Below are 24,704 nucleotides of genomic sequence, written 5' to 3'. Positions count from 1 at the left end.
TACGGATTCTTCCGTAGAATTTACATTTAGAACCAGTGTTCTCTTATTTCATTAAATCCAAAAGTAATTGCGATTCCAATAGTTAAGTCGTTTTGTATTTTTTTTTATATAACTAAGTCGCCTATTCTTTTTTACCATCTTTATTATATATAGATATTTGTAATTTAGGCATAGATGTTTAATTGATAGATTAAGATTAAACCAATTTTTTATTTTATATAATAAAAAAATATCATTGAAATACAATATAACATATAAATAAATATAACAGAAGCGAGTATTTTTTGCCTTTGAATTGTGTAATGTAGTTTTGTAAGCTTGTAGACGGTCTTACAAACTCATGAGGGTGGTAAATAATTAATTCTGTATTGGAACTCTTGTATGTGAAAGGTTATAACATTTATGATTATTTCACTTACTAGAAATATAATAATAGATATTCGTTTTCTGATTTTTTCATTTTTATAAATCTTAGTCTTATATAATTTTGGTTGATCGAGTTATATTTTACATGATATTGTGCTTATGCGATTCCTTTCAAGTCCGCATTACCTTTAATACCTACCCTCGTGGGTATATAATACTCATATTAGTTAAAAAATATCTCAATATATGTATTGTATTCCTTAAAAGACGGTTTAATTCATGCGAATTCGACTTTTTAATGAATGTGCTTATCATTAAACTTGTAACGACACAAGCAATGGCATATTTAGTAGTCATTTAATATTTACTACTTTTTAATTAATTTATAAATAGCTGTTTATATTTTTATTAAAAACCATCGTTCTTCAAAATAAATTACGATAAAGTTATAAATAAAATTCTAAAGAGACAATTATTTCTCCTACAACATTTTGTACTTTTGTTGTGAAATTTCGTGATTTTAGACGATTATAAGATTTTTTTTGACACAAAGACCTTAGACAGATAGCATCAAGATCCCTAATATTACAGAACATTATAAAGTGCAGTAATTTCACATATTCACTTTGGGTCGCAACTATAAAACGAAATGGGACATAAACAAAAACAATAACGTGTCCCGACCGACCGAAACAGCCTGTGAATGTCCCACTGCTGGGCTAAAGGCCTCCTCTCCCCATTTCGAGGATAAGGTTTGGAGCTTATTCCACCACGCTGCTCCAATGCGGGTTGGTGGAATACACATGTGACAGAATTTCAGTGAAATTAGACACATGCACGATGTTTTCCTTCACCGTAAAGCACGAGATGAATTATAATCACAAATTAAGCACATGAAAATTCAGTGGTGCTTGCCCGGGTTTGAATCCACGATCATCGGTTAAGATTCACGCGTTCTTACCACTGGGCCATCTTGGCATTTCACGTGTAGCTTAAAAAAAATAATTAAATGCAATATCACAAGTTTATTATGTACATTAATAAATACATTTTTGTTAGATATTTTAAAGTACAGAGCAGTTTTAACAACGGCCTAAATATATTTGGCTTTACGCATTCATTATATTTACGGTGTTAACCTAAGTATGAGAGACGTCAAACATATAATAAAATTAAAACATCACAGATATGAAATACTTAAGCTAACGAAACATTTTCACAAAAAAAAATTACACAATTAACATAATATCATCTATAATCACTATTTTATTAATTAACTATCGCTAGAATTATTTTTAATACGTTCTGCATAGTTGTATTTGGACGATAGAAAATTCGCAATTTTTATGTTGTTAACACTTGTTGGCGACTTTTATTTGTAATTACTAATATATAATAAATAAATAATTTTTGTGCAATTAACAATGTCGTGTGATTTACAAACACAGATATTTCTGTAGGAATTCCATAATAAACGAAATATTTACTTCTTAAATTATTAAACGGAAGAAATAAAGATGCAGCATTCAATTAGTACTCAATTACCTTAGTTTATTAAAGAGTTAGTTAATAACGTTTAAAAAAATATCTCTTTTACTGAAAAAATTAGTAATAAAATGTATTTATAATGAATAAAATAAAGGTCCAACTTAATAAACCAAGTTAATGAGGTAAAGGCATTTATGAAAGGAATGAATTAAAAATATGTAAGTCTAAAGCTGCTCTTTCTGCTTTCACAAGAAAAAAATGAAACTTTCGTGTTATCCAAGGGCATTGGTGACAAAATTTCCTGTTTTAATTCAGTTTGTCGACAATAATTTATGTGATGTAATCGTTGCTGATTTTCCGAGGAACCACAAAAGTTGCTAATACACAAATTGCCGACTGTTTCAGTGGAAATGTACTGTTATATACACATTACAGTTGGACGATTAACACTTGACAGTTTAGCTCGCAACCGACTTGAGATACATGCTCGTTATTCAAATCCCTTAAAATAACAAAACTAAGAAGGACCTTAAGTTAATTATTATTAGTTATCATTCATAAATGTAAATTTAAATTTCTTTATTGGCTTTTACTGGTGTTATATATCAAAAATATATTTTGACCGAATTTCTTTTCCGTATATTACTTTTATTCCTATGGTTAAAACTTAGTTTGAACTGATTTCAAATCGACTTCATTTTTTCTCTTCTTGCCCCGAAAGTGTTCTTCAATCTCAGCGAGTGACTTCCCTTTCGTCTCAGGAACCATGAACGCAACGAAGAAGAAGGCTAATGCGCAGAAACAAGCGTACATCCAAAATGTTCCCGCCGAAGTTAATACGTGCTGAAAAATTATAATCAGTCAATACAATAGATAGTTTAGTTGGTGTGGTAATTTTAAATATAATATTTAGCTATAAACGAACTACTTTTGCGGTAGAACCGGTCAATAATATATATCCAGACCAATCACGGGACGCATTCGAACCGAAATTTTGCAAACCATTGTTGATGCTGATAAAATTTCAAACTTCTATAAATATATTTAAATTGTTGTAGTACGTAAATATTAAATATTATTTTTTAGCGTTACAATAATTACCTTTAAATCGAAATATTTCATTAATTTTGAAATTAAACTAGAATTTGACGTCCTATGTGGTCAAATTATAGTAACAAATTTCAGATGCCCGCGTCGTTGTAATATAGGTTATATACTTAGTAATACTATCAGTAAGAATTAGTGTTATATATTAAATGATGTAGGTAAAACTTTCTTGATATAATTATTTAATATTTTTACCTCCAAGGCATGATAAGATTTGATGACGGTGAACATGGAAATGAGGTTCACGGCACTGGCCATTGCAGACAGCTGTGATCGGTAGTGTGCAGGGAACAGTTCTCCGAGCAGTAGAAACGGTAGACCTCCGAATCCAAGTGAAAATCCCAACATAAACACCACCAGGCTGGCAATCGGCAGATATCTTTAAAATAAATATTACAAAAAATAAAATCGATAATAATTACTATTTCTTAAGCTCACATTGATTCTAGGGCGACAAATTGAACATAAAATTCCTTAGAAATAGCATAAAAAATAAAAATAAGATAATAGTAAGTTTAGTTACACAAAATTACATTAAAAAAAATACAAATTCGCAGAGAAATTTGATTGTAACGAGGGAAGAATATTTTATATAAAACCTGTTATATATACAGGTGTCTTGGCTTCTAACGATACGTCAGTTGTCGTATTATGTCAAGTAGTTTTATTAAAATACTTACATACTGACTAAAATCATAAACCATCTGTAGTTGGGTAAAAAGCAGTCTCTTAATTTTTGGAATAAAAATATTATATTTATTTATTATAAATATTTCATTTTTTTTAATAAGATAAATGACGAACATCTACACAAACGTTCATCCCTTATTTAACCCTCTTAGGCAATGATTATTTTAAACGCCGTGATTATATCATTCGCTTTAAATAGAAGCACAAATACCGATTTCTATGATTGAAGACACTAATTTATATTTAAAAATGATAATATAGTAAAACCGATTAAAATGATTTCGATTACTTTACCGTACTTTTGTTTAGGTGTGTGTTGAAAAAAAAGTAACATTTTTTTAGGAAGAATGGCTAGTAATACTTCAAAAAAATTAGCTCTGCTTCTTAAATTCAATCCCAACAAGGGCATTCAAAATTAGTAGAAGAGAATTAAAACAAAATATAATCGCTTGATTTTAAATATATACACAATTTGGTTAGAAAAGAAATATATATTTAATTATGTATAACTAACCCAACCAGGCTTAAAATTTAAAATAAATTTCGTCTCAAAATATTTCAAAGACGTGCCGACAAAAATATCTTAAGGCTTAAGAGATTCAGAACCGCAACCCTATTTTTAATTAAATTATGAATTTGGATAACAATTTCATTTTATTAAAATTCTAATAATGCTAAAAGTAACGGAATCTTAACGAGTATTTTCTTTGTCAATTACGCAGAACGTGCAGATAAATTTTCTAATATTATATTTTATTCAATTGTGAACTGAACAAAGAAAGAGACCTTTCCTAAAATTGTACCAGATAGCATTTATCCAGTAAAAGATCTAGCTAGTGCAATTCAGAATTGTAAAATCTTTATTTAGCGCCATCTGTCGGTACCGGATTGTAACATACGCATTTCGTTGTGAAATCTTTATTTCTCATTTAGAATACTAATTCACTTACATAAAACCGTTACGCCTTAATTGCAATTATAACAACAAAAAATTTAATGAAAAACGACTACAAAATGAAGTGTAACCATTCAGTTACAAAAAGAATATATATCGAGTCATTTAATTATTTTACAAACATTTATTTTAAGCATGACTAAGTACTGAATGCTAAAAATGCATTTTTATCCGTAATTTAATCTACGTGCAGTATTATTATAGGTAACAATTTAAGTTAGCTCATTATTTGTGTAGAGTGAAAATATTATACGACATTACAATTTGTAACTTAAGTAACTTTGAAAACAACCATAATGATGTACGCCTCTACTTACAGAGCTAATACATCTTGCTGATAAGACACGTGGGGCCTCCCACTTGTTATATTGTTGCTTGCTTATTAAAATATTTTGTAATATAACTAAAATACTGACCTATATATTATAATCGTGTGGTTATATGTATAATCAATAGGATTAGGGACGTCCTTCTGACCGATTTCAAGAGAGATTAGCCAACTACGCAGGACATATTATAGTGCACAAGTATGTGCGCAAACACAGGTACACTCTCTATTTCCTTACTCTCATAATAGAATGAGACGGCAAGGATATTTTAGAAAAATCAGCCTTAACAAAACTTAAAAAACAATTGAAAACAAAACACACTCAACCTCTTATTTTGAAGTCTATTAACAAATACCTGGGTAGGTACCACCCACTCATCAGATATTCTACCGCAAAACAGCAATACTTAATATTGTTGTGTTCCGGTTTGAAGGGTGAGTGAGTCAGTGTAATTAAAGGCACAAGGGACATAAAATTTTGGTTCCCAAGGTTGGTGGCGCATTGGCTATGTAAGCGATGGTTGACATTTCTTACAATGCCAATGTCTAAGGGCGTTTGGTGACCACTTACCATCAGGTAGCCCATATGCTCGTCCGCCTTCCTATTCTATAAAAAAAATTAAAAAATAAAAGACTACGTAAATTTTTGCGAAAAGCTGATTCATTGAAAAATGTTGTTTGTACACAGATATTAAAATTATATGATTTAGAGCACATGTCAATATGCGCTAACCACGAGTCAACATTCAATTAGCATTCCCTAAACGGTCTAAAAGAGAGAAAAATCTTATTGTCCGCGCATACAAAGGAATTGAATTTGATTTAACAAGTATATGGCGATGAATAAAGTAAATTCATTTGAAAGAAAACTCTATTGATGCTCATAAACGTGAAACTTGTGTTAGGACTTCGATTGTTTATTTTTCACATATCCACCGTGTCATTGGTCTTAGCTGTATTTTAGAATGCAATTTTAATATAAAAGTGGTTAAACGATTTTTTTTATCGCATATTATACTTTCAAAACAAATACAAAATATTCAGGTAGCAGATTTAAAATTTTATGACCGTACCGTAATCGTAACAGCCTGTGAATGTCCCACTGCTGGGCTAAAGGCCTCCTCTCCTCTTTTTGAGGAGAAGGTTTGGAGCTTATTCCACCACGCTGCTCCAATGCGGGTTGGTAGAATTCACATGTGGCAGAATTTCAGTGAAATTAGACACATGCAGGTTTTCTCACGATGTTTTCCTTCACCGTAAAGCACGATATGAATTATAATCACAAATTAAGCACATGAAAATTCAGTGGTGCTTGCCCGGGTTTGAACCCACGATCATCGGTTAAGATTCACGCGTTCTTACCACAGGGCCATCTCGGCTTTTTTATGAGTGTATTGAAATTCAAAGCTTAATTACAATAGTACGGTTAATCAAATGACTTTATCGTTTTAGCAAATTTTAAAAGATTAGAAATTGGTACATCAAATGAACATACCTGAATCTGTATATATAAAAGAATAACTGACTAACTGATTGAGATATCAACACACATCCCAAACTACTGGGACTTGCACTATGAAAAATTGCAAATGGATTCCATGTGCACAGTAGGTTAGTACTAAAGAACGATTATAAAAATTGAAATCGTAGGTAGTGGTAAAGAGGATGATAGTTTGTATGAATTATTGATGATAAAGGGGTAGAGAGCTATTGAAATTGGTAAAATTTAACAATTCTGTATTAGGACGAGAGCGAAGCCGCTACAAAAGCGCTAGTTAGTAAGTGGTAGTATCTAACTTACCCGAGGAAAGAGGTATGCTCAAACTGGAAGTAGTACGCGGCTCCCATGGACAGCATTGAGACGCACATGGTAACCGCTGAGAGCAGCAGCAGCGGCCGACGGCCAGCTCGGTCCACGAGGACGGTGCTGACGCCGTTACTAAACAGCTGCACGGCACCCACTATGATCGTTGCTGTCATCGCATCTAATTTGCTTCCTAGATGTAAGACCGATATTTTATTAACTGTAAGAGTGATTTCTTTTCTTACTCGCCGCAATAACGGTCGTGAAATGTCAGAAAGCGATATTCGACACTGATCATAATAATTATATTTTTACGGGTGTCATGAAGTGAGCACAGACTTATAGAACAGCACTTCTGGTACATACTGTGATTGTAACTAATTCTATTGAAGGTGTAGAATTTTTACAAATGTTAGAGCCATTTATTGGATCCTGAGTTTTTAGGAAGGATGTTTGCACATGACCAGAGAGTTTAGGCGCAGGAGCAACAGCTTTGTATACTAATCGAAGCACGGTTGTGTCTACTGCCAATTTTCCTAACATCGCGCTTTTATAGAGACATTCGCAAAAGAAAAACCCAGTAACTTTTTATCCCGACCTGAGATTCGAATCCAGGACTTCATTATTAGTGATAGGTAATAGGGATTTGTGCCCTTCTAGTAGGGTTTTATGCATTATGTTATGTCTAGGATGGTACTACCCAATTATCACATATTCTAACGCAGATAGCAATATTATGTATTGTTGTATTCCAGTTTGAAGGGTGAGTTTGCCATTACAACTACAGGCACAAGAAACATAAGTAAAAGTTAAATTTCTAATGATGTAGGCGCTTTGTCGAAGTAAAGGATGGGTTATGTCTCTCACAGTGCCAATGTCTGCCAACCAATTTAAATAACAATTCAAAATGGACAAACAAACTCATAAAAACTGTTCAAAAAGAATGATCAGTACAAAAAGAAAATAAGTCACTATCAATGAACCAATTAGACTTATTTAGAACCAAAATAAAATGAATTTAATAGTACAATACTTACGAATTAGGAAGTACTTTAAATAATTACAAACACAATACAATACATGAAAACTAGCAAGGTCATGAACATTACCTACGTTCCACGGGTATATAATCACAATAAATAAATCAACTCGACGCAAGAGACAGCGTGTCATTATTATTATTACACGTTTAGTTGTGTTACTAACGCCCGTTGAAACCCGTACCGTAAGTACTATATTCTTTTATAACATAGAATAATTGCGTTAATTTCTGTTAAGTTGTTTTTTTTTTCAAATTTCGAAATTTCTGTATTATGCGTATTTCTGTGTTTATGCGTACCATCCATATCGTTTATCGTATCCATAACAGGGCGTGTACGGTAGAGTACAAGCAGTAGTACTCATTATTTATTACACACTCACTAGCACGTACAAGTTTTCACATGGTACTCCAATGCGGCTACGTCCCTGATACAGCCTACCCGATTTTTTTGTTTATTTGTGAAATATGTTTTATTATAAAATTCATGCAGGCTTAATGATAAATAGGAATACTGCCATTGCTCTATTTTTTTATATTTTTTAAGTCAATGATATGATGCCATGTCATGTCAGTATTATCATGCGAATTAAAAATTAACAAAAGGGATATTTACTGCTAAATTAAATTTATTAAATTCTTGAATTAGATACGCCTTTTCAGAACGTTTACCTTATAAATATATCCACTATAGCTTAAAATTGTTATTATCCTATTATCTCTAATTTAATATTAAAAATTCAAAGAAATATTTATTTTATCATGTTATAAATAATGTCATATAAAAGTTTATAATTTTCAAAAGCTTACCAGCGGTTTGGAATATTTCGACTGTGAAGAAGATGACAGCGTCGATACCGCTGAATTGTTGGAAGAAAAGCAACGCAAAACCCACAATTAGGGGCTTGATGACCGCTGAAGAAAAGAACACTTCACGTGTGAATAGACTCTTGGGCTCCTCTACTTTTTCATTGTGCCTGTAAAAATTTAAAAGTTAAATAAACTATACTAAGCTAAGTTATTTGAAATTACATAAAAATGTCTTAAAATTATAAAGACCTGACTTGAAACATTGTAAATTATAAAAAAAGAATCTGATATAACTGTTCTTCAAGATATCTTGAGATAGTCTAGATAGACTAGTCCAATGGTGTAGAATTAATGACATGGCACTCAATCCAAGCATATGTAATTTTATAAAATTTACCAGAAAAAAGAATCCATTGTTAAGTTCATATAATATTTCGGGCAAACATTTAAAAGAAACTAATTGTGTTCGAGATTCAACTAAGATTTGATAAACACATCAATTCAATAGTAACAGGTTCTCTTAAACTACTTGGCTTTATCTTATGACAATCTAAGGATTTCAAAAAGTCATCAACAATCTTACAATTGTACAATAGCTTGGTATGAAGTAAACTTGAATATTGTTGTTAATTATGGTCCCCCGCTTACAAGATCCATATTGAGAGAATAGAACGTGTTCCAAAGAGACTCGTTAAACATTTGGTCTTTCGTTTTAAATCAGCTAGAGTCCTACATAAACAAACTTGTTTTTTTTTTTTAAATGAAGCCACTGGAGATTCGAAAGTCTCTACTAGACATGAAATTGTTTTATAAAGTGTTTAATGAAAAAATCGATGACGATAGACTGTTGAGTAGATTTAATATTAATGTTCCTAGAAGACCTCCTCGCAACCCATGTCCGTTCTTTAAATATATTTTTTATAGGATAGGAATGCGGACGAGCATATGGGCCACCTGATGGTAAGTGGTCACCAACGCCCATAGACATTGGCATTTTAAGAAATGTTAACCATCGCTTACATCACCAATGCGCCACCAACCTTAGGAACTAAGATGTTATGTCCCTTGTGCCTGTAATTACACTGGCTCACTTACCATTTAAACCGGAACACAACAATACCAAGTACTGCTATTTTGCGGTAGAATATCTGATGAGTGCGTAGTACCTACCCAGACGAGCTTGCACAAATCTCTACCACCAGTATTGACCACACTCGAACGAAATTTGGACAAAACGCTCCAATATCACGAATATCGCGAGAATATAATTATTGTGTAAAAACACAGTAACACTGGGCATTGGTTGTGACGGGCTCTCATCGTTCATGAAAAAATGTGATGATGAATTTCTGTTAGTATAAACTGTTTAAAATTTAAATTTTTAAAGTTTATATTTGTATGTATTATTAAAATTTAATTAGATTTAAATATTTTTATTTTCTGTATTTATTCTATTTTTGATTTGTATATTTTGTTATTGTGTTTGTGATGGTGTATTCTCCTGTAATTGGTTGTACATAGTTAGTTTTGAGTTAATGTAAAAAGTGTTTTAAATATGGGTTATGTACAACTATTGGATGGAGATCGAAATAAATAAATAAACAGTGAAAGTCATAATCCAAATATAGATACTGCACCCGCTCCTAGGCAGTTAAACTTAACACTTAGTTAAGTTGAATTGAGGTTTGCTGAGGAAACTACGTCATATTTAAACCTGTAATGCAGGTGTCAAGTATGAGTTAGATGTTAAATATTATTTACCGCGTCTGGCATTCGAGTATTTTTGATATCTCCGAAAGTAATATTAATCACAAACTTCACTCGGAATTTATTTAGAGAATAATAGTTTAATTTATGATATGTTATCGTTACCCCTTATCTATTAAGCAAAATACGAGACATTTCTGTCAGATTTGCAAAGGTCTGTAGACTATCCATTAAATTACAGTTTTCGAGCCGTACGTTCCACGAACCAGTGAGATTATTCTCTGGCAATACTGACTAAATTCAATCAATCAATCAACAGCCAATCGTTGTCCACTGCTGAACATAGGCCTCTCCCAAGGTGCGCCAAAGCTCCCTGTCCTCCGCCTTCCGCATCCAGTTGGTGCCCGCCACCTTCTTAAGGTCGTCGGTCCACCTGGCTGGAGGGCGCCCTACGCTGCGCTTGCCGATTCGCGGTCTCCACTCTAGGACTCGTCTGCTCCAACGGCCATCGGTCCTACGACATACGTGACCAGCCCACTGCCACTTCAGCCTGCTAATTTTGCAAGCTATGTCGGTGACTCCGGTTCTTTTCCGGATAATCTCATTTCTGATCTTATCCTTCAAAGATACTCCGAGCATAGCTCGCTCCATAGCACGCTGAGCGACTTTGAATTTGTGGACTAGTCCCGCAGTTAGTGTCCACGTTTCGGCACCGTATGTCATGGCAGGTAAGACGCATTGGTTGAAGACTTTCGTCTTCAAACATTGCGGTATAGACGACTTGAGGACTTGACGAAGGTTGCCAAATGCTGCCCATCCCAAGCGAATTCTTCGATCGGCTTCCTTCTCGAAGTTGTTCCTACCGATTTGTATAATCTGTCCTAGGTAGGTATATTCACTAACAACTTCGAGAGGTTTGCCCTCGACGTATATCGGTCCCGGCACGACATGCCTATTGAACATGACCTTGGTCTTGTCCAAGTTCATGCCGAGACCGACACACCGGGAAGACTCGCCTAGGCTACGCAGCATTTCGGTGAGTTGTTCCAGCGACTCTGCTATGATGACGATATCGTCGGCAAATCGAAGGTGTGAGATGTACTCGCCGTTTACATTGACTCCATACCTAGTCCAATCCAGCGTTTTGAAAACGTCTTCCAACGCGTTGGTGAACAGTTTCGGGGATATTACATCCCCCTGTCTCACCCCTCTGCGCAATTGGATCGCCTTCGTCTTACAGTCCTGGATGTGGACAGTCATTGTAGCGGCGTTGTACAGACATCTCAGTACCTCGATATATCTCCAATCGATATGACATCTCTGCAATGAGTCGAGCACTGCCCAGGTTTCGATGGAGTCGAAGGCTTTCTCGTAGTCCACAAATGCCATACACAGCGGCTGATTGTACTCTTCGGTCTTCTGCACAATCTGCCGAACAGTATGGATGTGGTCCACGGTGCTGTAGCCTGATCGAAAGCCGGCTTGCTCTGGGGGCTGGAACTCGTCAAGTCGTCTGGCGAGACGGTTCGTGACGACTCTTGAGAACAGCTTATACACGTGACTCAGGAGGGAGATTGGTCTGTAGTTTTTCAAGAGGGTTTTATCACCTTTCTTGAAAAACAGTACCACCTCACTCCCGCTCCACGTTTCCGGGGTCTTGCCATGTTGGATGACGGAATTAAAGAGGCTTGCTAGCTCTTTCAGGACCGGAGTCCCGCCTGCCTTAAGCAACTCTGTTGTGATTCCGTCATCTCCCGGAGATTTGTTGTTTTTAAGCTGTTCTAGAGCCGCCCTAATCTCTCCTTGGTCAACGACCGGGAGCTCCTCGGAGTAATGGCGCATAAGAGGGGCGCGCTGGTCATCAATACTGATTCCCATGGGTTTATCCGATCTTGAAGAGAACAACTGCCCATAAAACCTCTCTACTTCTCCGATAATCTCAGACCTAGAGGTAACGACCCCACCATTTTCAGTTTTAAGTTTTGTCAGACGCGGCCTCCCAAACTTGCGAGCGAACACTTTCGATCCCCGATTTTGCTCAATCGCAGCCTTGATGGCACGGGTATTGGAGCGTCGGAGATCGCGTCGCGTCAGCGTTTTTATTGTTCGGTTTAAGGCCTTATCTGACAAAAACGATGGTAGTTCTCGTCGTTTTCTCATGAGCTCGAGTGTCTCAGCAGAGAGTTTTGGTGCGTTGTCTCTTCTCTGTGGCGGAAAACACTTGCGGGATGTGTTTTGCAGTATTTTGACCAGCGTGTCGGTTCTCTCATCAATGCTGCTTATGGTTTCCAACGCGGTGAATTGATTTTGAAGTTCCATTTGGAACTTTTCGGAGCCTTGAGCAGCTTGGAGCATGGTAGGTCGGAGAGTAGACCTCATCATTCTCGATCTTTCGGCTTTTAAGTTGATATTTAGAGTGCCTCGAACCAAGCGGTGATCACTTCCGGTATTAAACCTGTTGATCACTGAAACATCTCTAAATATGTGCCTTTTATTCGAGATGATAAAGTCTATCTCGTTCCTTGTCACGTTATCGGGGCTTCGCCAGGTCCACCTCCTCTGAGGCTTCTTTTGAAAGAAAGAATTCATCAAAAAAGCCCCTGCGTTTCGAGGAAGTTTACCAGCATTTGCCCCCTGTGATTTCTGCAGCCCAAGCCGTAAGGTCCGACTTTCGATTCACCGCTATCTTGTACTCCCACTTTAGCATTAAAGTCTCCCATAACAACATTGTAGTGGGCCCTCGAGGTGTCGTTGAGGGCCTTTGCGATGTCCTCGTACATCGCTTCGACCACATCATCAGAGTATGTCGAAGTTGGCGCATATACCTGTACAACCTTCAGGGAGTACCTGTCGGAAAGTTTTAGGACAAGGTACGCTACCCGGTTCGACACACTACTGATTTCCACAATGCTGCTAATGAGATCCTTTTTGACTAGAAAACCGACACCACCCTGGGAGAGGTTATCACCTTCGCGGAAGTAGAGTAAGTTACCGGACTCTAGAGTTATCGTGTCCTCCCCCTGTCTTCGGACTTCAGATAACCCCAGTATATGCCAGTTTATATGACTTAACTCTACTTCTAATTCGGCGAGGTGATGGTCCAGCCTCATCGAGCGTCCATTATACGTTGCCATTTTCAGTCGTTTTATACGGTAGCCTGCCGTGAACCGGTGATTCTTAGCACCCCCTGCCCTGCCGATACCGCGACCGCTACCTTGGTCGGGCCTAGCGGGCTTGCCGGTAACTGGGGGCCTTTTTTTGGGCGCATCTGCCATTTAGGGAGGTGGTTTGCCCATACTCGCCGCGCTGGGCAGGCGTGTTGGCGAGCGCAGTAGGGGGTAAGATGTTTATGGGAGGGGGGACGCTGCTGCCCATCCCCCCTTTTCCCCGTCCCTCAGTCGCCTCTTACGACACCCACGGGATGAGATTGGGGGAGTACTATTCTAAGCCGGTACTCCACGGCTAATTTAGCAGTATATTATCATAAAATAAATAACACATATATATATTAAAAGGTGTGTGTATGTAATAATATAATTTTTTTTCACTTCGTATTTATTAAGTTATTATTTATGTCATAATGGACCAAGGGTTGATTCTTACTTTAATTAAATAGTTGGTCTTCTCGTCTCTGACGTATGTATATGTATCAAAATGTTTAAGTAATAAAATAATTAATGTACATTATTCAACCAAAACTCACTCTTGATCGTCCTCTTTGACAGTAGCTATGGCATGTTGGGAGAGATGCAACCACTTCACCGCGGACGTGTTGTCCAGGCCTCTTGAATTCAACCATACTGGAGATTCAGGCAACGGGAGTAGCATAAAAAATAAAACCACTAAAATAAATAAAAATTAAGTTTAATTAATATTATTATATTAATTATTTTTATTAATTTATCAGAATATCAAAACATATAATATTATATAAGAGAATTTTAAATATTTAAAAGATAATATTTCAAAAGTGTTTCTAAAATATATATGTAAATAACACTGTTTTATTTCTTCAACTATTGACAGAAAGGCAGAAGTAATTTATTCTTCGTCCAATTAATCGAAATTGCGATTTAACGAGATTAATATACTGGTAACATTCTTGCTATAATTCCACGCATCATGTACATTAGCAATTTTTTGTATATATTTATTTAAGATATAAATATATAATTCTTATTTAATAATCATGATCGATATGATGTTTAATGATCGTCGATCAATTACAGTGTAACATCTGAATATGAATTCAAATATATAAAAGAACATTTTAAAAACAGACTTTATTTTGAATAGAATAAAGTATTTAAAAAGCGTGTTGATATACGAGTATGTAATCGTTGCATCGTTGATTTCGCACGTTGCCGTATAGGGATTTCTAATAAGCTATTAATTTTTTTAACGTAAACGCTTAAGAGGCACAGACATAATTATGTCGCATATTGTCGCAAAGCAAGTCATAGTCAAGTTGCTAATTAAGGTGTTAACTGTATTATTTGATTTTTTTATTCCTGTATAGTAACTAATGGTACTAATAAATATAGTAAAGACATAAGATATATGATTGCATATTATATTTATATTACATGTGTAATATAAGTCACGAATTTAACATAATCGAGTATAAACATTTTGAAATTTTAATCTGTATGTACATTTTTTTAAATTAATGAATTAGTAATGTAAACTACAGTAACAGCCTGTGAATATCCCACGGCTGGGCTATGGCCTCCACATCTTTTGAGGCGGTGCAGGTTTCCTCGCGATGTTTTTCGACAGCCGAGCACAAGATGAAATATAAACACTGCTTGCCTGGGCTAGAACCCGTGATCATCGGTTAAGATTCACTCTTTCTAACCACTGAGCCATCGGCTCAGCAAAGAATTAGTATTTATAACACTTGACTGTCTCAATGTTTTCTTTGTCTATAATAAGAAGATAAAAAAAATATATATTTACCACAGAACAAGGCGGAGAGAAAGGACAGATGTCTCCATGACAACCAGTTACCGGCCAAGTACGAGATTAGAATGCCCAGTGACATGGACAGTGTAGGCAGTGAGCCGAGTCTTCCACGGATTTCAGGATCACAACATTCGCTTACCTTTGAACAAGATTAGTTAAATCATTCCCTGATTCAAATACATACACATTTTGTATTTTTTTTAATATTCACATTAAATAATGAAAGTAATGTAAGTATTCCTAATACAACACAAACTTTAATATTTCATTAAACACTAGCTCGAAATATAAAAATAGCTATTATAATAATACACAACTGAATAATCTGCATATCATACTTTGACGGACCGGTTGGCGTGGTTGGTAGATACTTGCCTTTCACATCAAAGGTTGAGGGTTCGATTCCCATCAAGGACAGACATTTGTGTGCATGAACATGCCTGTTTGACCTAAGTCTGTGAATGTATTTACAAATGAAAAGTAGTATATGTAGTATATCAGTTGTCTGGTTTCCATAGTAGTCTCTGCTTAGTTTGGGACCAGATAGCCGTGTGTGAATAATGTCCCAGGATATTATTATTATTATTACTTTGTGTACTAAATTTTACGAGATTCAAATAAATTTATGGTTCCACCAACCCGCATTGGAGCAGCGTGGTGGAATAAGCTCCAAACCTTCTCAAAATGAGGAGAGGAGGCCATTAGCCCAGCAGTGGGACATTAACAGGCTGTTTCGGAATATAGATTCGAGCCAAAAGTGGCGAGAAACTCAGTGCACTCAGTAACACACGATTAAATTAGATGTAATAACAAATTTAAAGCACATTTCATAAATAATGTATTAAAATAATCTAAGATTATTGGCAAATTTAAAAAAATCCTTCCAAACCTCCTCAAAAAGGGAGAGGAGGCCTTATCAAAGCAATGGGACATTAACAGGCTGTTACTGTATACAAACCAGTTACTGTGTTTCATATTAAATTATTATTATTAAATAATTTAATTGCACACTCACCCGGTAAAAAAAGACAAATACATGTAAAAAAAGAAAAAGAAAAACAAAAGTTTAAGAAAAGTCATGCTATATAAACATAATTGCGGACTGTAATATGACACATGCAAAGGGCGGTCTTATCACTGAAGTAGTGATCTCTTCCAGACAACCCTGCATTAAGATATAACATATACAATACATACACGAAGATACATATATACATTTATATACCATACAACATATATTAATGCATATATACATATATCAATTCATAATACAAATTTATAATAGATCACATTTATAAAATTACATTGGACAGAATGAAATGTGAAGGAAGTAAATAGTAGGGTTACAGAGATAGGTAATAGTTTTTAGTGCAAAATTTGAAGATGGAAATTGAAGAGGATTGACGGATCTCGGATGGAAGTACATTCCACAGTCTCACTGCCTTTGCCGTGAAGGAGTTCGCATATCATATGGAATAACATATAGGCACACTTAACTTGTTATCACTCTGGGAGCGAATATTAAGTTGAAGAGTTGAGTCTGAACCAAGAAAAGTAAAACGTTCCTTAGATAGTGAGGTGTACAGGGGTAAAATAGAATTTAGTAGAAGAGAGAAAGAATATGTAAGTTGCGACGATTTTTGATTTTTGACGATACTCCGAAATGTATTTTTCCAGCGAGATTAAAAAAAAAGGATCTCCTGCCCCTGATTTCCCCTGTACACTACATATCCCTTGTAATGCTTCGTGTAGGTGTTGCATGTTGTGTGGTGGACAAAACAAGCGCAGGGGACACGATTTAAGAAATTTCTCAATTGCCCCCCCCTGGACCAAAAGCTGGGGATACGCTCATTTCAGCTATTTATACAGATAATATAGATTTAATTAATTATGTATAAATATATAGATTATAAAAAAATAATTATATTATATAAGTAAAATATAACTACTAATTAGCGTAAGCATATGTTAATTACGATATTTGTTTATAAATTAATTATGATTCACGATACACTTATTATAAACAAACTTGTTTTGTATTACACGGAGCAATTATGAATGAAGCCGCAGACTGTTAACTATACTGACATCTGCTTTAGATCTATCACCTACGTAAACATTATTCAAGTACTAGAAATATATTTAACAAATGGAGATAATTAATTATACCATTAGAATGGCAATACGTGGCTGAGACTGGACGGACCGTGGAAACACTTGCTGGAGCTGGGAGAAGAGGCGATTAGATAATGGAATGTAAATACATTGTAACTTTTTATTTTTATTATAAGCAAGAATGAAAACAGCAATTGCAGATTGAAAAAAATAGATTACGTCTAACAGACTCATATATAAATATATAAAAAAAGGTTAATTTTGTGTGTAGTTGCGAGCGTCGCACATACCGCGACGGTTTTTGAATAAGAATGGTTGTATCATTTTGTCGTTGTGACTTTTAAGAAGACCAAGCAAATATGATTACGGGCAACAGGTATTGAATAATGTGTAAAAAACAAAAAAATATCTTTATGTTATAAAAGAAGTATTTTTTGTAATATAAATTAGACTAAAAGAAAATAAGTTTAAAAATCGACGTAACAGACTTCGTATCACACCCAAAAAAAGTCGAGATGGTCTAGTGGTTAGAACGGGTGAGTCTTAACCGATGATCGTGGATTCGAACCCGAGCATGCACCACTGAATTTTTATGTGCTTTATTTGTGTTTATAATTCATCTTGTGCTTGTCGGTGAAGGAAAACATCGTGAAGAAACCTGCATGTGTCTAATTTCGTTGAAATTCAGCCACATGTGTATTCTACCAACTCGCATTGGAGCAGCGAGGTGGAATTAACTCTTTTTCCTCAAAAGGGAGAGGAGGCCTTAGCCCAGCATTGGGACATTAACAGGCTGTTACTGTATCCCACTCGTGAAATATTAAACAATAATTAAAGCTGATACGCTATTTTGATGCGCGTATCCTTAAAATGTCAATCGTAACTAGTAAAACCCGCGGCTTCGTCAGCTTAGAATCTACCATTTTATACGTACATAATGCATATTTCAATTATAACTACAAATTATTTAAATTACAAGGATGTGGCGGTAGTGTTGGTATCTCGGTGGTAAAGCCATATTAACTTAAAGAGAGGCAGTTATTTTAAAATTCAAAGACAGATGCTTCAATTTCATTTATATTTATAGATATTCAACGTTGAATACCACTTTCTAACATTCCACGATCTTGGACGGCTATGAGTTTTCTGAGATGAGTTTCTTCTTACAGAATAGTTCTATCGATGTCAAGACGAAACAAAACACTTGGTATTATTAGTACTTTCCTATTATTATAATCGTCATAGCTATCTACTCACTTGAGTTGCTCATCTCCACTAGACACTACAAACAACGCGAAGAATGATATAAAATAATAATGTTATTTATCGCTGACAGCCTCTTATGAAATATTTTGCGTAAACGGTACACTTTTAGTTCAACGTAATTTATTGCTTAAAAAATTGATAAAAATGTAAATTCAATCAGCAATTGAAAATGGCAAAACAACTAAAATTTATTAACTCAAACAAGCTCTATACTACTGAGTGTTTGCTAGTGTTGTTAAATATAAAAATTCTTGACGTGAATTGGTCGGTATTTACTTCCCACTTAAAACCATTAGCGACAACAATTCGTCTACTTTTTATGTATTTTTTTTATATTAATAAAAAGTAGCGGTGTCCCGTGTACTGAAAATTTAATCAGACGCTCATTATGTTATTACGCAAGTCGTTTTGAGTCGACGTCATCATTTGTTCTCAAGGTATTAGAGATGAAAAAACAATGAAGTGTCCATCTACTTCATTATTTAAATAAAACGGATTTGGAATTTTGGGATATCTATAAATTCTTTAAAATCGAACTCATAATGGCTTTTAAATGGAAAGTTAATGGGTACATTTAGTTTTTTAAACAGCAGTATTCATAGTAGAACAATGTTCCCAAAACTACGTCGTTTTCTAGAAATTATAAACAGCTCTATGCTATTATTATGAAAATCGTCCACTGAAATAGTTGGCATTTTCTGTGCTTGTTTGAAGTTCTTCAAAAATTCAGCAACGATTACCAGTATGCAATATTTTTTTCATGTTCTGCTTATTCTTTTAATTTTTGTCTTTAATACAAAAATAATAATTAATTTAATATGAGAAACTATAATTGGCTATTTTTTTATTAATATTTCTTATTTCATTTTATCAAAGCTTTAATTTTATTAGCAACTAAGGAAACTATGCAGTCATTTTTATAACATTTAATATAATACCTATATATATATATATATATATATATATATGTTTGCAAAATAAATAAATAAATAAATAAACCTACGGTCATCACATAAACTTGTTGACGACTAAAATGTTATTACCTTTATGGACAGACTGCATTACATGATTTTTTTTCATACAAAGCCGTTTAAAAACAATTATATATTTACAACCGTATTACACGTCTATTATTGTCACCTTTACATCCTTTCTGCAATACATGTTTATCAAGATATGAAACATAATTATGTGTAATCTATTTATTTGTTTGATATTACGTAATATGTGTACAACTTATGTTGTCAACCACCATGACCACGATTTCCTACGATACTTTTTGATTTTATTTATTTTTATTTCTGTATGTGATTCATTATTTGTGAAGCTAAAATATTTTCAAAGTAAAAACAGCAATAAAAATGAATCGAATCTGTATTGCAAAAGCTTTTGTAATATTTCTATAAGATAAGGGTCAACAACAATTGAGATTTCAGGAAACTGTCTCTCAGCTGGTGATATAATTGTCCCTAACTACTCATAAGCAATATTAAATATAAATATGTTTTGATCTTTCTTCTAAAATTGATATGTTCCATAAAAGTGTCAAAACCAAATAATGTCATAATGATTTTTTTCACATTTAAGGAAGTTTAATAAATAAACTGGATCAATCGGCAATTTCACTGGTGGTAGGGCTTTGTGCAAGCGCGTCTGGGAAGGTACCACCCACTCATCAGATGTTCTACCGCAAAACAGCAGTACTTGGTATTGTTGTGTTCCGGTTTGAAGGGTGAGTGAACTAGTGTAATTACAGGCACAAGAGACATAACATCTTAATTCCCAAGGTTGGTGGCGCATCGGCGATGTAAGCGATGTTTAACATTTCTTACAATATCAATGTTTATGGGCGTTGGTGACCACTTACCACCAGGTTCCCTATATGCTCGTCCGCTTACCTATTCTATAAAAAATAGTTAAGTATCTTTCTTAGCTAATTGCCAATATTACAAAAAAAAAACATTCATTTTCAATCTTACGCTTGGTTATTATTAATAGGAACAACGTAAGTATTGAGCTTACTTAAATACACACATTTTGATCAACATATTATAAAATTTTAAATAAATAAATAATCGAAAATAAAACCCATTAATAATAGACTTACATATACTTGTGCTGGTGCTAAGGCGAAGCCGACGCAAAGGCCTGACATGATACGACCCAACAATACAAGCGGGAAGCTAGGTGCAAATCCAAGGATTAGCCAACTGGCAGCCCAAAGCGGTGCAGTCAGTTGCAAAGTTCGCTTTCTGCCTGCACGTTGCATTAATGGTCCGGAACACATACTGCCCAGGAAGGCTCCCAATGGCGGTATCGCACCTATATAATAACCAAATATCATCGTCAAATGGACCAATTACGTATGAAAGCGTCATGTTCAATTACGCTGATTGTCACATCCTATGCTTTGATAGTTCAATACCTAGTTTTCAATGAGCCTTGCATTTTATTTTTTTTAGCGTTTTATTTGCTAACATATTTCAAATTTCAATTTAATATAAAATAATTCATAAAAAAAATTGTCAAAAAAAATATAGTTTTAAAATGACATAATACTTATAATAATTTGACAAATTAATTAAAGATCACTTACCAATCCATGATTTTTGTTCGCTATGTTGAATGAGATTCGGTTCCAGGTTTTCTATTGAAGGTATAGCGGAAGCTGAATATCCTCGGACCAGGCCAATGATAAGGAAAGCGAGTGACGCGCCGAAGGTGAGCCATAACTGAAATAATTTAATCATAAGCACTGGCCGTTACGTCACAGGATATCTTCAAGAAAATCCCACACACCTGCATCCTCAATCTTTTTATTTAGACTTTATTGCTAGACAGTAATAAACAATATTTGAATATTCAGATACAAATGTTTTATGCGTTGAGTGATCATCAAATAGTCAGGATGTTTTTGAAAATACTACTCGTCTGAAAATCTTACAACTGAATTTTAAGCCATAATTCGCTCTAATAAAATCGGTTAAGCCACTTTCGAGTAATGGTGAATATACTTCCTTTTTTTTAAGTAGGTATTAAGCATTAATAGCGGTTTGATATGAAGAAGACGGAATAAAGGAGTTAAAATAAACGGTATTCCCATATTTTAATTTCCTCTTAACCCTTATCTGCCTAGCGGGTCTGTCTTCGCCCAAAAATAGAAATAAAACTGAAAACTACAAATGAGTACTACAGACCTACTTTAAAGTCTTCATTTGACAACATATGTTGAAATTATAAGAATCTTTGCAATAATATTATCTGTGCTAATAATTCATGTTCCCGAAATCGAAACATATTTTGTATTTAAATAATAGTAATCACAACTTTTAAATTTTTTAAAGAAAGTATTGCAGGATGCTTCATAACTTAACACTTAAGATGGCTGATATTAACTACTTTCTTATCTGAAACCATCTATACAATAATACGTCATAAGTTCGATACAAAATTCCCAGTTAATTCAGATTCCAAGATTATCTCAAAGATCTCATTAGGTGAATTCTAGACTGTCTCAAATGTATGAGAGAAGAATGGATGACGAAAAGAAAAAACCTATTGTATCGATATTTACAAATTGTATCGACGAGAAAATAGCGATAAATCGATATATATATATATATATATATATATATATATATATATAAATCATTTCATCCAAAATCCTTCTATAATATGAAATTCAATAATTTATAAGTATTACCTATCCATTTTTTTTATTTTAAAATTAATCAAACCAGTATTCTATTAATATTCACTTTTAACCTAATATTTCTGTATCTGTCAACGGTGTATTTTAAAGTTACCACTCTTTCGGATGACACGTAACTTGCTGCAAATATTAAATATTTAAGCGTCAAGGAACCGGCGTCAAATGAAGAACGATCTACTGACCTGACAGACATCTCACCATTACACACATACAATATGACACCTATATCACGCAAAATTACATTAGCATAGTAATTTTTTAAACTAACGTTGGGAAGATCACTAGTTCAATCAAGCACAGTATTAGATGTGTCATTTGATACACAGTTGAGTTAAATCGTATGTGAGATCGGAAAAAATCGGTCATATAAATCGTTTTTTTTAAATCGATATTTTTTACCAAAACCCTCAGTTTCCGCCTAGGAAACCGATGTCAAAACCTAATTATGACATTAAAATTGCTTAATTGAAGAGTCAGCGAAGCGCCGAAGGTCGTCACCGTCGACAAAGAGCGTTTCTTCACCCGGATTGAATTACGAAGTAACAATGTGTAATTGATAAAATGTGAAATCGGTTACCTTGGTATAATTAAAATATCTTATCCTATAACCATTTTCAGAAAATCATATTAAACAAACCTTTTTTTTCAGTTCAAAGACTTTTTATTTTAAACCAAACGTTGCGCATTTGATGGGATACAATTGGCCTTACATTTAGATTTAGATAGGCCGAGAACCGACTCGTACGCCAACGATCTACAATTGCTCTCTACTCATTTGTGAATAGTTGCTTCTCCATCTGGATCTGTGTACTGCATATGCAGCGAATATATATTTATTTTATCAACGAAACTCCATCAGCCTTATTTATAAGCATTGCATAGTGTTTGTTTAGTTATTTCGTATCCAAAAAAAGAAGACAACACCGTTTAATTAATCACCCGCTATGAAACGTTTATAAGTACCATTTTACTCCAAATGATTATTTATATATTATTTAAAAAACCATCAATTTCGATGGTTTACATCTGCCAGTCCTCCCTTACCGGCCAAATTTTTTCTCAAAAAGATGTCCATGCAAACCCCAATACGTCACAAAAATGATGGTCATGTTGTTTTGGAGTCCAGGGATGTTTTTGCTTCTCAATAAAATATTTACGCTTTATTCTTAGCTAATATTTTTTTGGATTTTCTGTTCCGGGATAAGAAACCACGTTAAGTAATTGGTTTCAACCGCTAGCACAAACGTGACAAAAATGGTTAAAGAAGATAATTCTCTATCCCCAATTAAGCATTATATGTTGCTATAGCTTTTCTCACAACCTTAAATGATGGCTAGTCAGTACCAATTTATACCGTAACCGTAACATCCCACTGGGCTAAAGGCCTCCCTTTTTTGAGGAAAAGGTTAGGAGCTTATTCCACCACGCTGCTCCAGTGTGGTTTGATGGAATACACATCTGGCAGAATTTCAGTGAAACGAAAACACATGCAGGTTTCCTCACGATGTTTTCCTTCACCGTAAAGCACGAGATGAATTATAATCACAAATTAAGCACATGAAAATTCAGTGGTGCTTGCCCGGGTTTGAACCCACGATCATCGGTTAAGATTCATGCGTTCTTACCACTGGGCCATCTCGATATACAATAAAACGAATATAAACATATATATAAATCGAATTCCGAACCATTACCTATATCTAAAATGCGTCACCACAAATAGAAAACTGATAACTTTGTTGTTGAGAGTGTGGGTGATAGATGTGGGTGAAAACCTTAAGTTTTCAGCATTTAATGTAATATACATATATATAATAAAAAACTAGCGATATTTTCAGGATAGATGTTGTGACTAAATATGGAAAATCAGCATTTTTTCTAATAGCATTTATAATATCTCGATATTTAGTACATCTGTAACAGTTTTCCTTGGAACTGATTATTCTCTCCCCGACTACTCAACATAACAAACGTGTCGTATCATCCTAACATTACACACGATTTCGTAAATGGAAAATAAATATTTTATATAATACAATCTATATAGTATTTTATTCATTCAAAATATATATATCAGTTACAAAATATTTTTGATCAATACCGTATGAAACTTAAAATTTATTTTATATTTACTATCGTGTGTAAAAATGAAATACTTTTTTTTATATTTTTTTTATTTTGTTGTTTTATTTCGTATAATTTACAATTCAAAACTATTATTATATTTTTAAAAAATGCTTCTAATGCTCTTCCTATATCTCGATGACTTAACCATAGAATGTATATAAGGTCCTCCAGACCGATTTTGGCCACGGCGGGTAATCTCAAGAGAGACTAACCAACTGCGCTATA

The 24,704-nt window shown here is 34.3% G+C and overlaps 1 protein-coding gene across 1 annotated transcript in view; it reads right to left on the bottom strand.

Annotated features, from left to right (window-relative positions):
- Nucleotides 1-876: 876 nt before the first annotated feature.
- The window catches only part of LOC126771127 (facilitated trehalose transporter Tret1-like), a 30,556-nt gene continuing 6,728 nt past the window's right edge, over nt 877-24,704 (bottom strand). Inside the window, exons 2-9 of the mRNA XM_050490869.1 lie at nt 21,237-21,372; nt 20,748-20,962; nt 15,254-15,398; nt 13,998-14,136; nt 8,588-8,754; nt 6,736-6,931; nt 3,157-3,340; nt 877-2,697 (exon numbers count right to left, since the gene is read on the bottom strand). Of these exons, the coding sequence (XP_050346826.1) occupies nt 2,515-2,697; nt 3,157-3,340; nt 6,736-6,931; nt 8,588-8,754; nt 13,998-14,136; nt 15,254-15,398; nt 20,748-20,962; nt 21,237-21,372 (1,365 nt within the window). The 3' untranslated portion in view covers nt 877-2,514. The remainder of the gene's footprint in view (nt 2,698-3,156; nt 3,341-6,735; nt 6,932-8,587; nt 8,755-13,997; nt 14,137-15,253; nt 15,399-20,747; nt 20,963-21,236; nt 21,373-24,704) is intronic.

This window comes from Nymphalis io, chromosome 10 (genome assembly GCF_905147045.1).
Source record: "Nymphalis io chromosome 10, ilAglIoxx1.1, whole genome shotgun sequence".
NCBI lineage: Eukaryota > Metazoa > Arthropoda > Insecta > Lepidoptera > Nymphalidae > Nymphalis > Nymphalis io.
Note: the sequence above shows the minus strand (reverse complement) of the source record. Positions and strands in the feature narration are given on the sequence as shown.